We start from the raw sequence: 18,200 nt of genomic DNA on the forward strand, positions 1-18,200 counted from the left end.
CATTATTCAAAGCAAAGGCCAAATTATTCTTTCAAAATATTTTAACTTTAAAATATATTTAATTATTTGAATTTATTGCACTAGTCATCCTCAAACTGTGAACCTTATTTTAAATTGGCTCAAACTTTCATTCTAATTACATCCTCAAGCTACTGATGTTATATACTATAATCGTTAATTTAATTACTAAATGATACCTCAGATCTTATACAATGTAATCTAAAATGAAAAGTTTAAGGAAAAAAAATATTGATAAAATCAACATACTAGGTAAATTATAATTAGAGGTGTTCATGGGTCGGCCAGCCCAAGTTCGGGTGGGCTTAAGCATGATATTAACACATTTTATATTTGCCCAAGCCTGACTCGATCCAAAATATGGGCCCACAAGTTTGCTAAAACTAATCCATATTTGTAAATGGTAACTCAAGCCCATTTTAGGACCGTCCATATTATTTTTTAAAATTTTGAAAAATTGTATGTTTATATTATTTTTAATTTAATATTTAATGATTTTATATATTTTTATTTATTAATATTTTATATATAGTTATCTTAAGATTTTTTAATGTTTATATTATAGTATTTTTATATATTACTATAGATTTAATTTTTTATGCGTTATAAATAACATAGTATATAAATATAACAAAATATAAAACATTACAAACTTTGAAAAATATGGTCGAGCCAAGCTAGGCTTGTGCCTGGAATGTTCAAGCTTATTTTTTAGGCCTAATATTTTTACCTAACTCCTCGCAAATTTCAATTGGATTTGGTGCTTTAAGTGTAGTTTGTGTACTTGTATTTTTTTTCGAACAAATTGATTTAATAAAATTATTCATGAATTACATTAATATCATTTTTATATTGTCCTTAATGGTTTTTACATGCAAAGCAAAATGGAAGCAAATATTCGCTCACTAATTGTCTAATGTTTAACCAATACTAAACGGTATTACATGGTTGGGTCGTAATACAGAAAAACAACCTATATTTGTAGAAGAACTTAAACATGTCATTAATCTAAGCGGAAATGAACAAATCGATTGAAAGACTAATATGTCGTCTATCAAATTCAATTGGGGAGATGTTTTGTCTTGAGTATTAAAGCAGATGACTTCTAAAAGATAGGGAAATAAATGTGACTGACAGTACATCGGATATGACCTAAGTAGAATAGATTTTAAATCCATTTGTAAATTTATTTACTCATAATATAATATATCTTAATCCTAAATTAGCCGGACATGAATGGAAACGTACATTGCAGCTATTAGAAACAAACAATTTTCTCTTAAATTTAAGATTTTTTGTACTAAACACCAACAAATGAGAATCAAATATTGTGAGGTTTCGTCAACGATGATTTCTCCTTTGTGTTGATTTAAAACTAAGCCATTTCTTGGATTTTCATATTCATCTTTTCAATATCCACCTTTCTATTACATGAATGAGTTGTACCTTAAACAATGCACATTCCAATAAATAATAAAGAAATTGTGTAATTTTAATAATTAAAATAAAATTTATTATATTCTTTTTACAAAGAAGTTGATAAATTCTTGTGTAATGTAATAAACTTTTAAAATTTGGTCAAGCTAGCATGATTTAATCATATCCTATTTTCTGAAAGAGAAGGGACCCCTTTTCCCATACACATTCAGAATTGTTCACATTTGTGGATATTCTAGTTATATTACAATATCTAAACCATAGACATAGTTATAATCAACTTATTTTTATTTATCAATTATCCTTAAAATTTAAAGACAAAAAGATTCTACTAACTCATAAAAATTTCAATCCAAAGGTGAAGTGTACCATGTTTGGGATTGTAGGAAACTTCACAAAGAGGAAGAATAACCAACTAATGCTTAGCCACAGGCATAAGCAACACTTTACCTCACTGCTTTCCCACAATACAAACAAACAAATCGTCACCATACAAGAGATGAACGAAAACAAACAAAATCGATTAATCAACTGAATTTCATAAATTTAGTTTTGAACTAAATTTAATTATTAATCTTTTATAAAAAGTTAAATTAATCACTAAATGTAGAGAGTGTAAAAACCACTCTACCTCCATCTCTTAAGATTAATCTATACAATTTCAATCCAAAGGTGAAGTGTACCATGTTTGGGATTGTAGGAAAGTTCACAAAGAGGAAGAATAACCAACTAATGCTTAGCCACAGGCATAAGCAACACTTTACCTCACTGCTTTCCCACAATACAAACAAACATGGATTCTTGATATTTATAGTATTTCAAATATTATAAATGAAATAGTAAAACTTGATCTTAAAATGCTTTGTTTTTCTATGGAACATTGGATTCTTTGCAATTACAACATCAGATTGATTGTCGCACATAATCTCTGTTGCTTCTCTTTGGTGTTGATTTAAATCATCCATGATTTTCGTTAGCCATATGGCTTGGTTGACAGCTCCTGCCACTGCCACATACTCTGCTTCAGCAGTTGACTGAGCAACAACATTTTGCTTCTTCAAACTCCAGCAAAAGATGGTTGATCCAAGAGTAAAAACATACCCTGAGGTACTCTTCATGTCATCTATCGAACCAGCCCAATCACTTTACCTCACTGTTTTCCCACAATACAAACAAACAAATCGTCCCCATACAAGAGATGAACGAAAACAAACAAAATCGATTAATCAACTGAATTTCATAAATTTAGTCCTATTCTTTTTGAACTAAATTTAATTATTAATCTTTTATAAAAAGTTAAATTAATCACTAAATGTAGAGAGTGTAAAAACCACTCCACCTCATCAATGCGTTCCATCTCTTAAGATTAATCTATACAATTTCACTAGCTTTTCCTGTAGGAGCAGCTGTGAGGAAGGGACCAACGGACAATAGCAGTAGAAAAATTGGAACGGTTTAACCACCGAAAGCAATTCATTCAAAAATTAAAGACTGGTATTGTCCGTCAATTGAGGTCAACAAGGAAATAATATAAAGTCAAAAAGGGCAGATAAACAAAGTATATATTTTTGGTAGTGGTCAAGGTTAAAAGAATTGCTTCTTCCATAGTCAAAAGTTTGAAGAAATGGCCCCCCGTGGTGTGAACGAGGAAGCCACCTTGATATCAAGAAAAGAAATTATCATTATTTATTTTATTGAAAAGGCTAATAGTTAAACTAAAAAAACAAAATTATGATGAAAAATTATAAATTTACAAACTTTATTAATCAATAGGGTATTTGCAATATTTCTTCAAAATTTATATTTATAGATATAAAAATGTAAATGAAATAAAATTTTAGTTTCAATGAGTATTAAAATATTAAAGTACATTAAATTTATCTTAATTTTAATGGAGATCCACTTAATAATAAAACATTCATAATAATTATATAATAATATCATTATTGTTCTTAATTCATGTATCTTTACTAGCATTTCAACTTTATTGATTCGAGAAGTTCATTCACTCAACTAGTGTTGAAACATTTTCAAATATTTATAGTATTTCAATAATTATAAATGAAATAGTGAAACTTGATCTTAAAATGCTTTGTTCTTCTATGGAACATTGGATTCTGTGCAATTGCAACAGCAGATTGGTTGTCGCACATAATCTCTGTTGCTTCTCTTTGGTGTCGATTTAAATCATCCATGATTTTCCTTAGCCATATGGCTCGATTGATGACTCCCGCCATCGCCACATACTACGCTTGTTGATTGGTGAAACAACAACATTTTGCTTCTCCAAACTCCAGCAAAAGATGGTTGATCCAAGAGTAAAAACATACCCTGAGGTACTTTTCATGTCATCTATCGAACCAGCCCAATCACTATCAGCATTGCCAACCAATTTCATGCTTTCAGCTTTGCTAAACAGCATTCCATAACTTAGTGTACCTTTAATGTACCTGAGAACTCTTTTGGCAGCTTGAAAATTCTTCTCATTGCAGCAATGCATGAATCTTTATAGCAAACTCACAACAAACATGATGTCTAGTCTAGTGGCAGTCAGATATAGCAAACAACCTACCAAGATCCTATAGACAGATTCCCTAACCTGGTCAAAGTCACCTTGGCTCGATAGTTTCTCTCCAATGCAACTGGTGTGCTTGTTGCCTTGCAATTTAGCATAGAGAATTTGCTTAGAATCTTTGAAGCAAAAGCCTTCTGACTTAGGAAGATTCCATGCTGAGTTTGTGACACTTCCATGCCAAAGAAGTAAGCCATCTTTCCCAAATCAGACATCTCAAACATTTGCTCCATTTTGCATTTGAAGTCTATCAGTATTGCTTGATCTCCTCCTGTCACTAGCATGTCATCAACATATAGAGACACTATCAATTGAGTTTCACTACCTTGCTTCTTCACATACAAGGTAGGTTCACTGATGCTTCTTCAAATCCAAGGCTAGCTAGATAACCATCGATCCTGCTATACCAGGCTCTGTGATAGCCCGAAATAGGGCCTAATCGGAATAGTGGTTTCGTAACCACAAATCCAAAGTGAAATAGTTTAACTTTATTAATCAATAGGGTATTTACAATATTTCTTCAAAATCTATATTTATAGATATAAAAATATAAATGAAATAAAATTCTAGCTCCAATGAATATTAAAATATTAATGTACATTAAATTTATCTTAATTTTAATGGAGATCCACTTAATAATAAAACATTCATGATAATTATATAATAATATCATTATTGTTCTTAATTCATGTATCTTTAGTAGCATTTCAACTTTATTGATTCGAGAAGTTCATTCACTCAACTAGTGTTGAAACATTTTCAAATATTTATAGTGTTTCAATAATTATAAATGAAATAGTATTATTGATCAAAAGTTATATCATTTGATTTTTACAAAATATTATAATTATTCAAGCAACATTAATTGAATAGTTACGTTTATTTAAAAGATATTAATTAAATAATTATATTTATTTTAAAGATGTGGTTAATTAGAAAAAACAACTATTGAAAGTTATGTCTCTTCACAAAAACATGAGAAATTTCTATAAATAGGAGTAGGATTTTATTTGGAAAATATTCCAAAAATTCTCAAAAGTTGTTTCAATCCTTCCTCCATTTTCTACTATTAATTCTTTATACCAGTACTTAGTGAACTATTTTCATTAGTGTAAAACGTAAATAATAATTGGATTTTATTGTATTTTTAATGTATGAAGTAGAAAATTAAATTCCAAATGTTTAAAGTGTTTAGAGATTTAGAGCATATTTTAACTTTTAATCTTTATTATATAATTTCACACAAACAAATAATGGAAACAATATTGTTTTTAAAGAGTTTTGAATTGATATAAATTTAAGATTTGAAAGAACAGACCAAGTTGTCAGTAGATAACAATTCTAGGTTGGATTGAACCGATGGGTTCCGGTCCACGAACGGTGAGAGTGGTCCAATTGTGCTTTTAGCAGCAAATCTCCTACCACGCCGTCCATTCTCTTGGTTGATTCTTATAGCACTTTACGTTTTTGGGGTTTGTATTAGGGACAGTGATGGAGTAGTTATTGGGTTAATTAGTTCCCTTCATCTTATAATTCCTCTTTTAGTATCGAGGACTTTTGTTATTATATAATTTTTTTAAAATACAACAATCGGGTAAAACTCAAAACAACAAATACAATTAACACGTCTCAATTTAAATCACTTCGAAATAATAAACACCCTAATTATCAAGTCATTATATAAATTAATGTATCTTTAATAGAATTTTAACTTTATTGATTAGAGAAGTTCATTGACCCAACTAGAAAATTAGACAAAGTTCTTAGGCATGCCATATGTCAAGAAAATTTGAAAAAGAAATTATAAAAAAAAGGAACCTTCGTCACTATAAAGGTAAAGTGAAAAGCAAAGGAATGATTACTTGGATTAGTATTTATAAATAGCCACTATTTAAATTAAGGATTTAATCGAATCGAGTAAAAATATTTAAGTTAATTGAATTAATGAGTATTATTTTATCCTCTTAACTCGAGTTGAATTTATTTTATTTTTTAAATTAATTTGAGTAAAATAAATTCAATTTGAATCAAGTGAATTTATTCAAGTTAAATTTTAAAAAAAATTAAACATATCAAATTAAAATATTGTTACAATATAATTAAGGGGCTTCATGGAAGAGGTGAAGAACTTGTTCGTTGAGAGTTCGTGGTGAAAAACTTGTTTATTGAGAACTCGTGTCAAGGTAGAGATTGTTAAAATTGAGTGACCCGAATCCTTATTTAAATAATATACAATGGTAAAATAAAATAAAAGTAAAATCCGTATAGAACTACACTTCTTTTATTTTGATTAGAATAAGATTTTTCAACCTTACTACACTTCATCTATTTGATATTGATTGAAATAAGATGTTTCAACTTTACTACACTACCTTTTATTAGAATATGATTTTACAAATTTATAAATAGACATAGTCTACTCTTCTTGTAATCATTCGAATTCGACATAGTGAATTATCTTTTCTCTGCCTGTGCTTTTTTTCCCAAAAAGGTTTTCACGTAAAAATCTGTATGTTTTTTGTTTTTCTTTTTTCTTTTTTTATGATACATTGTTATTATTGATGTTCTATTTTTCACATAGTGGTTCAATGAGGAACATAATCGGCTTCGCTTTTATTGTATTATTCATTTCAATGATAAATACATGGGAATGTGGTAATGATAAAATATGCACCCAAGAAGCGTTGGGTTTGAACAAAACGAGGGTTATGTAAACGTCGAAAAAGAACAGTATTGGTACTATGGTCATGGGAACATTCATATGAGTTTTCCAAAAAAAGCGCACACATTTTATTTGATGTAATCTCCATTTTTAATAATTTCTTCTTACTCATCCTATCACTCCTTATACCAAGCCAGTTACTCTTTGATTTTGCCACGCTGCTAAACATTAACAAAAATTATTTCATCTCCCTCTCGCGAATCTTTTACTAGCATAGTGCTTTTTACGGTTTTTTTTTATCTTCCTATTGTAATGTTGTCTTCTCAACGTTGCTAGCTTCGCTTGTACGATATTTGCAGTTAATGTTTCATGTTTCCAGGTGGGTAACCAGTACCAATCCAAAATTCTCTATCTTCATATATAGTAGTCTTTTACATTGGCTTCCTTTTTACACTGTGTCCAGTTTAGTGGATCCGTCGAATCTAAATGCCAAAAGCGTAATGAAGTTTTGGGGTTTGTATTAGTGATGGTGATGGAGTAGTTATTATTTGAACTTTAAAATATATTTAATTATTTGGGCTGATTGCACTAGTCATCCTCAACCTATTAACCTTATTCTAAATTGGTCCCAAAATTCAGATAACTTTAATTACAATCCTCAAGCTACTAATGTTATATCAGCCTACTCTTTCTATTACTATAATCGTTAATTTAATTATTAAATAGTACTCTAGGTCTTATACAATATAATCTAAAACGAAAATTTTAAGAAAATATTGATAAAATCAATATTCTAGATAAATTACTATATCGACTTGCTAACATACTAGATAAATGGGCATCAATAGCAGGTCTAGAAAAGAAGGGTATATCGCATGAGATGCGTAACACATTTCTAGTAGTGACAGTGCTAATTATAACAACCACTTACAATGCCTCTTTAAGCCCTCCAAAGGAGCTTGATGACCAGGAATTTAAATAGCGGTCGGGTAGTGGAATAGCGGCCGCTATATAGAGATAGCCGTGTCATTCGAAATCACTACTGCTGAAAATAGCAGTGTGAAGCGGAGTCACACCAATAACGGTGGATCGCAGCTGCAATTTAATGGGTAACGACCAATTGCGGCAATAATGGGCCGCTATTCCCATAATTTTACAGTAGGTGTCTAAAAACGGACATGTGATAGATGCAGGAAAAGTAGATGGTGGCTGACGGACGACGGCTGAAATTTTGATGAAACGTTGGCTTTTGAGGGCTTGAAGGTCGGAGAATAGCGGTGTTTACGAGATGGTTTCCCTGAGTTTGAGTCACTGAATGGATGTGTAAGTTTTGGGGAGAGGAAGAGACTGAGGTAGTCGAAGGGTCTGTTGAAAACTTGGAAATTAAAAAGAGATCAGCACAGAGGGGTTTATCCAAGAACTTGTTGCTTTTCAGGAGCTTAGCCTTTAGATTTTTTCGGCTGAAATTAGGAAGTTTCTAGAGCACCCTCTATTACTTAGCTGGATATAAGCTTGTTTTCGGGCTTTATTTGACTTTTTCTATTTAAAAAAGTAAAATAAAATATAAATATTTTCATTTAAGTATTTTAACATAAAAAATATATAAAAATATTAAAAATATTTTTTTATTGTTGTATCCTATTGTAATAGTGTCCTCAATTTTTAAAAATTACCGTATCGCTGTGTCCGTATCGTGTCGTACTCGTATTGCGTGTCCGTGTCCATGCTTCTTTACTAAAAATCATTAAAAATGACTTTTTATAATTATCATTATCATTATTATGATTTATAATAAGTTGTGCAAATTTTAAAAAAATTCACGACCGCGATACTTGTAGTGACCGTAATACCATCCGTTATGTCTGCAATTGCGATAAACGCAACACGACCGAAAACGCGGCCGCAACCGCAATTTAAATCACAGTCCATCAATTAAATACCAAGTCTCTTTTAAGTCAAGACCAGGCTCTCAATTCCCACACATTTTTGCAAAAAACCGACATCAACTCTGCACCTATACCCAGTCCCTCCGCAATGGACTTTTCCGAAGAAGATGATTGGACATTTGAAACCTCCTCGTTTTGGTTTTACAACACTTTGACATTTCGGGCAGCAGTGTTTTTAGCAGCACTTCTCCTACCACCTCATTTATTCTCTTCCTTGATTCTTCTAACACTTGCCTTCTTTGGGAGATCTTACATGAATTTATTTGAAGTTTCCTCATGGTCATGGGAACATTCATCCGAGTTTTCCAATAAAAACACACACTTATGATATGATGTAGCCTCCGTTTGTAATATTAGTTTCTCAATATTGCTGGTTTTCCTTGTAGAATACCAGACCATGTTTTATGTTTGCAGGAGGGTAAACATTACCAAACCAAAATTCTTCTTCCTCGTACTGATCGTTGACATTGGCTACATGGTTTTTATGTATGTTCCAGTTTAGTGGGTCCGTTTAATCTAAACTCCGAAACCGTAACGAAGTTTTCGGCTTTGTATTGTTGATGGTCATCGACAAATAAAATCAAGTTTATTCCATTGGTAAAGTTCATCTTAAGTTTAGATTAAGTGGTTTATGTTATTTTTTTTAAAAAAATGGTGTGTTACTATTATTTTATAATTTTAATTAGTATAACATATATTATTAATGGTTAATTTTTTAATACGTATTGTAGTATTTAAGTTTTAAGAAGAAAAAGATAAAGTAAATATGGAGAATTGATTTGAGTATGAATTCTTTGAAATTTCTATAGACTAAATTTGGATAGGATAAAATGGGAAGTACATATTTTGGGTCGAGTTAGGCTTAGGTAAATAGGTTGTCTACAAATACTTTGTTAAATGGATGTGACAAGAATTTTAACCATCCTTTTAAATAGGAGGATGTCAATCAAACCCATGTCGATCCTCTTACATTTGCAACAATAGTGATGATGCTAGTAGATCTAAGACTCAATTCAACCAACCCAAACACTATTTTTTAATTTTAGAGTTAGTATTTATATATATTATTTATGTAGAGTGAGTATTAATCAGCTGAATATGGTGAGTTTAATTTTTTTTAATTAAATTTTATTATTAATCCTTCAAAAAAAAAGTTAAATTAATCACCAACACTTCAAAAAACTCAACCTCATCAACGCGGACTCAAAATATTTCCATCACTTTATACAATTTGAATAGCCTTTCCTGTACGAGCAGCTGTGAGGAAGGGACCGATTGACAGTAGGAGGAGACAAAATGGCAAGGAGAACCGCTTTATAAAGACCGGAATGGTCGACAAGGAAACAATATAAAGCAAGAAAAGGCAGGCAAATTAAGTATATATTATTGGTAGTGGTGAAGGTTGAAAGAAATGCTTCTTATTCCATTGATTTTAGTTTTTAATCATTTGGTATTAATTCGATTATGCCTTTGATATGTTGATAGTCAAAAGTTTAAAGACCTGTGGTGTGAACGAGGAAGCCACCATGATATCATGAAAAAAATCATTATTTATTTTATTGAAAAGGCTAATAGTTAAACTAAAAAACAAAATTATGATGAAAATTTTATAAATATACTTTATTTAATTTTAATTAAAAATAATTTTTGTTAATATTAATAGATTTTTGTAATATATCATTTAATCATTTTAATAACAATTAAATCTTAAAATTACACAAAATTTTAATTCGATATGTAATGTGTTATGACTAGAAATATAATATAAATATTAATAAATCAAGATATGTTACGTCGAATTTGAAAAAGAAAATTGCATATATATATATAGGATATTTTTATGGTGTATGTCATGACAGTTATTATATAACAAGAAATTGGCAATGTAAAAAGTTTGAAGAGAAATTGAATCACACCATAAAAGAAGTTGCAAAAGGAACTATAAAATTGTGATGTTGTGAATGCTTAGACATTAAATTTTAATTAATGCACTAACTAATTAATTCTAGTAATAATTAAGTTTTAATTAAGATGCTCAAAATTCTAATTAAGTAATGACTAAATTTTACATCCATAAATTTAGCCTAACTTCTTTTTATATCAAAATTTTAATTAGTAATTATAATTCATAATTTATTTTTGTATATTTTATATTTTGATTTCTATTCAAGTAATATATATATATATATATTAAAATTAGCAAAAATTTTAACTAATAATTTTAAATTAAATTATATTTATTTTTAAAAGTGCAATTATCATCATTTCTATTAAATTATAATTATTTTTATAATGTAAAAATTATTACAATTTCTATTTTACTCTAACATATTTTATTTTTAGATATAAATCTAATAATATGATAGAAAATAAAATTATTTTGATATGATAAAAAGTAAAATTTAAAATTAAACACATATATTATACATAAATTATAGATAAGTAAAATTTAAAATTGAACATACATATATCATATATTTCCCTAATTCACCAACGGATTGGCCTTGATTTTGATGTGGATATAGTTGGTTGTGAATCACACATACTATTTATTTTTTTGAAGTTTTAATATATTTTTATGGGTAAAATATGTCATAAGTTATTGTCTTGTGTTTAAAATTTAGAATTTAGTCTATCTACTTTTTAGATTTCAAAATTCAAATCCCACTATTAATGATATTAAATTTTTGTTAAATTTAAGTTCATTACAACGTAATCTTTTTGGTTACATGGCTACCAAGTGAGGTTTTTTAAAATGTCACACCAACAATTTTAACAAAGAAAATATTTAACATTGTTAACAATTAGACTTGAATTTTGAAATCTGAAAAGTAGATGGACTAAATTTCAAATTTTGAAGAGTACAAAGAATTATGACATATTTTAACCTATTTTAAAATTGTTTTGAATATTTATCTACTTGTTTAATTTTTATATTTCTTTTGGATGTTTTATATATATATTTTGAAGTTTTTAGAATCAAGATTAAATTAATATAATGTGCAAATATTGAAGGTTAAATTTGTTATTTTGTAGAATTATAATTAAATTGATAATATGTGTAAACATTGAGGAATAAATTTGTTATTATATCAATAAAAATCGCATCAATATTTTATTAATGATTTAAGGGATGAGTAACCAAAATATTATTATTTATAACTATAGTGACAAAATTATTATTATTATTATTATTATTAGAGTTGGTGACAAAACAAAAGAATGCGCTATTACTTAAATGACTAACCTAAATAATAACACCATTGTTAATATATCCTGAATATACTATGAGAACATATACCAAATAGTGCATTAATTTATTCATTCATCACTCCTTTAGCTTGCTTTTTGTTTGGTCCAAGAATTCATAGTTGGAAATGTCATGTATAAAATCAACCTTTTTATTTAATGTGTATTTCGTGCGGACTGGGTGCCTTCTTTCTATGGCTTTGCTGCTTGGAAATTTCTTTGGACCTTCGAAGAAAATTATTTCCTCGCACTACAGTACTGTTCAAATCATGTATAAATTGTGGTCAGTTCAGGTATATGTGTTTACGGAAAATATAGGTTCTATTTCTATTTCCATGTTGTCTTCTAGTTCTTTCTTCTTTGTGTTTTGTTGCAAATTTCCTTAGTTTTCAGTAATCTGAAAATTCACTGCATAATTTATTACCCCAAAAGAAAAGCTATGGATGAGAGGATGATGGAGGCTGCCCAAACAGGAGATATTAACCTCTTGTATGAGTTGATTCTGAATGATCCATATGCTTTACAGCGTATTGATGATGTGCCTTTTTTTCATACTCCATTGCATGTAGCTGCCTCTGCTGGGCATATTGAATTTATGATGGAGATGATCAACTTGAAGCCCTCGTTTGCAAGAAAGCTAAACCAAGCTGGGTTTAGCCCCTTGCACTTGGCTCTGCAGAATAACAGAACCCAAGGAGTGCTTCAACTCCTCAAGTTTGACAATGGCCTTGTTCGTGTCAAAGGGAGGGAGGGTTTCACTCCTCTGCACCATGTGATTCAAACTGGAGATGTTGATCTTTTGATAAAATTCCTTAAGGTTTGTCCCGAGGCCATAAAAGATGTGACTGTTCGAAACGAGACGGTTTTCCATCTTGCAGTAAAAAGCGACATGTTTGAAGCTTTCCAAGTCCTGGTGGGGTGGCTTATAAGAAGCCACCATGTGTCTGCCCAACGTTGGGAGAATGAACTACTGAGTTGGGCAGACATTGATGGCAACACTGTGCTACACATTGCAGCTATCACAAACAGTCCTCGGGTATATGCTAATTTTCCTAATCAAGTCAATTATTGATATGTACATGACAAAAGGGTAATTTACATGAATTAATTTCTAATTAACAGGTGGTGAAAGTATTGCTGGGACACTTGCGTCGAGACCAAATCAATGCCAAAAATTTGGAGGGATTAACAGCTCTAGATATCCAATCACAATACCCCTGGAATGAAAGGCAAGCGGATAGGATTATAGATATGCTAAGCAAAGCAGGAGGTTTGAGTGCTTCCTCTCCCTCGCTTCCCAATACCTCCTTCACTTCAATCTACATCAAATCTTTAAAAGACAAGATGTCATGGATTCAAAAATGGGAAACAAGAGCAGGTCGAGGAATGAAGCGTATGCCACATGAGATGCGTAGCACATTTCTAGTAGTGACAGTGCTAATTATAACAACCACTTTCGAAGCCTCTTTAAACCCTCCAAATAAGCCTGATGACAGCTCATCCATGAAATACCAAGTCTCTTTAAGTCAAGATCAGCCGCCTCTCAATTCCCACACATTTTGGCACAAAACCGACTTCAATACTGCACCCATACCCAGTCCCTCCGCAGTGGACGTTTCGAAAAAAGATGCTGGGACATCTGAATACTCCTTGTTTTGGTTTTACAACACTTTGACCTTCTGGGCAGCACTGTTTTTAACAGCAATTCTCCTACCATCTCATTTATTCTCTTCGTTGATTCTCCTAATACTTCTCTCCTTTGGGTTCACTTTCATAAATTTATTTAAAGTTTCCTCATGGTCATGGGAACATTCATATGAGTTTTCCAAAAAAAGCGCACACATTTTATTTAACGTAACCTCCATTTTTAATAATGTCTTCTTATTCATCCTATTATTCCTTATACCAAGCCAGTTACTCTTTGATTTTGCCACGCTGGTAAACATTAACAAAACATATTCCATTTCCCTCCCGCTAATCGTTTACGGTAGCATAATGATTTTTACGGGAATTTTGTAGATAAAAACGTATATTTTTTATCCTCCTATTGTAATGTTGTCTTCTCAACGTTGCTAGCATCGCTTGTACGATTGCAGTTAATGTTTCATGTTTCCAGGTGGGTAACCAGTACCAATCCAAAATTCTCTATCTTCATAGTAATCTTTTACATTGGCTTCCTTTTTACACTGTCCAGTTTAGTGGATCCCGTCGAATCTAAATGCCAAAAGCGTAATGAAGTTTTGGGGTTTGTATTAGTGATGGTGATGGAGTAGTTATTATTTGAACTTAAAATATATTTAATTATTTGGGCTGATTGCACTAGTCATCCTCAAACTATTAACCTTATTCTAAATTGGTCCCAAAATTCAGATAATTTTAATTACAATCCTCAAGCTACTAATATTGTTATATCAGCCTACTCTTTCTATTACTATAATCGTTAATTTAGTTATTAAATGGTACTTTAGGTCTTATACAATATACTAGATAAATTACCATATCGACTTGCTAACATACTAGATAAATTATAATTAGAGGCGTTCATGGGTCGATTGGGCTAAGTTTAGGGCAAGCTCGACTCGGTCGAAATATGGGCCTAAGAGTTTGCCAAAACTTGCTCATATTTGTAAATGATTAACCTAAGCCTATTTTAGTACAATCCCTATTATTTTTTTAAAAATTATGAATAATTGTATATTTATATTATTTTTAATTTAATATTGAAAAATTTTATATATATTTATTAATATATTATATATAATCATTTTAAGATTTTTTTAATATTTACATTATAGTACTATTATATATTACTATATGTTTAATTTTTATGTGTTATAAATAATATAATATATAAAAATATAAAAAATTTAAAATTTTAAAAAATAGTTAAATTTGGTCGAGCTCAAACCTTAAATGTTCATGCCCAATTTTTTGTCCAAAGAACTTTGGATTCTATTGAGAAGGGCTCTCTATTTTTGCCCAACATTTCTTATGTTCAGTCAAAAAGGAAGATTTCAGGGTATGGTCCATCCATAGAAACCCTAACATCTACTTCCAAGAACTCCAACTCATCATTCTCCATTAAATTTCAAGAATATCCCACTATGTCTGTTACATTCACCGTGAGTTTATCTTTAAACGAAGCCTTCTCTTGCCTTAAGTCTTCCCCTGCCAAATATGGGGAATTCATATCTGAATCTTTGTTCCTAACTTTTTTTTGTCACACGTTCAATCCCCGAAGGAATGGGCGACCCTGGTCTTTCCAATGCCGGTGATGACACGGTGGTCACTTCCATTTCATTTCTAATTTAATTTAACGGGAATGTATTTCATAATTGCCAAAATATCATAATACAGATCGTCGGGTCCACACCGTTAAATGTGATTAACCAAAATAGCATTCTACAATATGTACTTTTTAAGAGTGACTACTTTCCACAGAAGTGGCGGAAAATTTATACTTTACTGAAATTTTGTCTTATACTTTATTTATTTTAATTTTTAAATTTAATTTAAAAATTAATGGTAAAATCTTAATTTCACTTCTACAATTAAAATTTCTATCTCCGATGTTCTAAATAATTATCCTTAATTTAATACCAGTAAGTGTTGGATGCAATGGCAAAACACATTGTATTTTCAAGGAAAGACACATGTTTAAACCTTGAAAACAACATTATTCAAAGCAAAGCCAAATTATTCTTTCAAAATATATTTAATTATTTGAGTACTTATTGCACTAGTCATCCTCAAACTATGAACCTTATTTTAAATTGGCTCAAACTTTCGTTCTAATTACATCCTCAAGCTACTGATGTTATATACTATAATTGTTAATTTAATTACTAAATGATACCTTAGATCTCATACAACGTAATCTAAAATGAAAAGTTTAAGAAAAAAAATTGACAAAATAACATACTAGGTAAATTACAATCTCAACTTGCTAAAATATTAGATAACTTATAATTAGAGGTGTTCATTGGTCGGCCAGCCCAAGTTCGGGTGGGCTTAAGCATGATATTAACACATTTTATATTTGCCCAAGCCTGACTCGATCCGAAATATGGGCCCACAAGTTTGCTAAAACTAATCCATATTTGTAAATGGTAACTCAAGCCCATTTTAGGACCGTCCATATTATTTTTTAAAATTTTGAAAAATTGTATGTTTATATTATTTTTAATTTAATATTTAATGATTTTATATATTTTTTATTTATTAATATTTTATATATAGTTATCTTAAGATTTTTTTAATATTTATATTATAGTATTTTTATATATTACTATAGATTTAATTTTTTATGCGTGATAAATAACATAGTATATAAATATAACAAAATATAAAACATTACAAACTTAGAAAAATATGGTCGAGCCAAGCTAGGCTTGTGCCTGGAATGTTCAAGCTTATTTTTTAGGCCTAATATTTTTACCTAACTCCTCGCAAATTTTAATTGGATTTGGTGCTTTAAGTGTAGTTTGTATACTTGTATTTTTTTTCGAACAAATTGATTTAATAAAATTATTCATGAATTGCATTAATATCATTTCTATATTGTCCTTAATGGTTTTTACATGCAAAGCAAAATGGAAGCAAATATTCGCTCACTAATTGTCTAATGTTTAACCAATACTAAACGGTATTACATGGTTGGGTCGTAATACAGAAAAACAACCTATATTTGTAGAAGAACTTAAACATGTCATTAATCTAAGCGGAAATGAACAAATCGATTGAAAGACTAATATGTCGTCTATCAAATTCAATTGGGGAGATGTTTTGTCTTGAGTATTAAAGCAGATGACTTCTAAAAGATAGGGAAATAAATGTGAGTGACAGAGTACATCGGATATGACCTAAGTAGAATAGATTTTAAATCCATTTGTAAATTTATTTACTCATAATATAATATATCTTAATCCTAAATTAGCCGGACATGAATGGAAACGTACATTGCAGCTATTAGAAACAAACAATTTTCTCTTAAATTTAAGATTTTTTGTACTAAACACCAACAAATGAGAATCAAATATTGTGAGGTTTCGTCAACGATGATTTCTCCTTTGTGTTGATTTAAAACTAAGCCATTTCTTGGATTTTCATATTCATCTTTTCAATATCCACCTTTCTATTACATGAATGAGTTGTACCTTAAACAATGCACATTCCAATAAATAATAAAGAAATTGTGTAATTTTAATAATTAAAATAAAATTTATTATATTCTTTTTACAAAGAAGTTGATAAATTCTTGTGTAATGTAATAAACTTTTAAAATTTGGTCAAGCTAGCATGATTTAATCATATCCTATTTTCTGAAAGAGAAGGACCCTTTTCCCATACACATTCAGAATTGTTCACATTTGTGGATATTCTAGTTATATTACAATATCTAAACCATAGACATAGTTATAATCAACTTATTTTTATTTATCAATTATCCTTAAAATTTAAAGACAAAAGATTCTACTAACTCATAAAAATTTCAATCCAAAGGTGAAGTGTACCATGTTTGGGATTGTAGGAAACTTCACAAAGAGGAAGAATAACCAACTAATGCTTAGCCACAGGCATAAGCAACACTTTACCTCACTGCTTTCCCACAATACAAACAAACAAATCGTCACCATACAAGAGATGAACGAAAACAAACAAAATCGATTAATCAACTGAATTTCATAAATTTAGTTTTGAACTAAATTTAATTATTAATCTTTTATAAAAAGTTAAATTAATCACTAAATGTAGAGAGTGTAAAAACCACTCTACCTCCATCTCTTAAGATTAATCTATACAATTTCACTAGCTTTTCCTGTAGGAGCAGCTGTGAGGAAGGGACCAACTGACAATAGCAGGAGAAAAATTGGAACGGTTTAACCACCGAAAGCAATTCATACAAAAATTAAAGACTGGTATTGTCCGTCAATTGAGGTCAACAAGGAAACAATATAAAGTCAAAAAGGGCAGACAAACAAAGTATATATTTTTTGTAGTGGTTAAGGTTAAAAGAATTGCTTCTTCCATAGTCAAAAGTTTGAAGAAAATGGCCCCCCCTGGTGTGAACGAGGAAGCCATCTTGATATCAAGAAAAGAAAATATCATTATTTATTTTATTAAAAAGGCTAATAGTTAAACTAAAGAAACAAAATTATGACGAAAAATTATAAATTTACAAACTTTCTTAATCAACAGGGTATTTACAATATTTCTTCAAAATCTATATTTATAGATATAAAAATATAAATGAAATAAAATTCTAGTTCCAATGAATATTAAAATATTAAAATACATTAAATTTATCTTAATTTTA

General features: G+C 29.8%; 2 protein-coding genes across 2 annotated transcripts; one reads left to right on the forward strand and one right to left on the reverse strand.

The window, feature by feature from the left end:
- Positions 1–3,658: 3,658 nt before the first annotated feature.
- LOC128034018 (uncharacterized mitochondrial protein AtMg00810-like) lies at positions 3,659–4,260 on the reverse strand. The gene is made up of 2 exons (XM_052622539.1): positions 4,055–4,260; positions 3,659–3,959 (listed from the first exon to the last, which is right to left on the reverse strand). The coding sequence occupies exons 1-2, from the start codon at positions 4,258–4,260 to the stop codon at positions 3,659–3,661; spliced, it is 507 nt and encodes a 168-aa protein (XP_052478499.1).
- Positions 4,261–12,208: 7,948 nt separating this feature from the next.
- LOC105775655 (ankyrin repeat-containing protein BDA1) lies at positions 12,209–14,157 on the forward strand. Its single transcript, XM_012598150.2, has 4 exons — positions 12,209–12,920; positions 13,007–13,822; positions 13,981–14,000; positions 14,079–14,157. Exons 1-4 carry the CDS (start codon positions 12,324–12,326, stop codon positions 14,155–14,157), a joined length of 1,512 nt encoding a protein of 503 aa, XP_012453604.1. The 5' UTR covers positions 12,209–12,323.
- Positions 14,158–18,200: the final 4,043 nt, after the last annotated feature.

This window comes from Gossypium raimondii, chromosome 10 (genome assembly GCF_025698545.1).
Source record: "Gossypium raimondii isolate GPD5lz chromosome 10, ASM2569854v1, whole genome shotgun sequence".
In the NCBI taxonomy this organism is placed as follows: Eukaryota; Viridiplantae; Streptophyta; class Magnoliopsida; order Malvales; family Malvaceae; genus Gossypium; species Gossypium raimondii.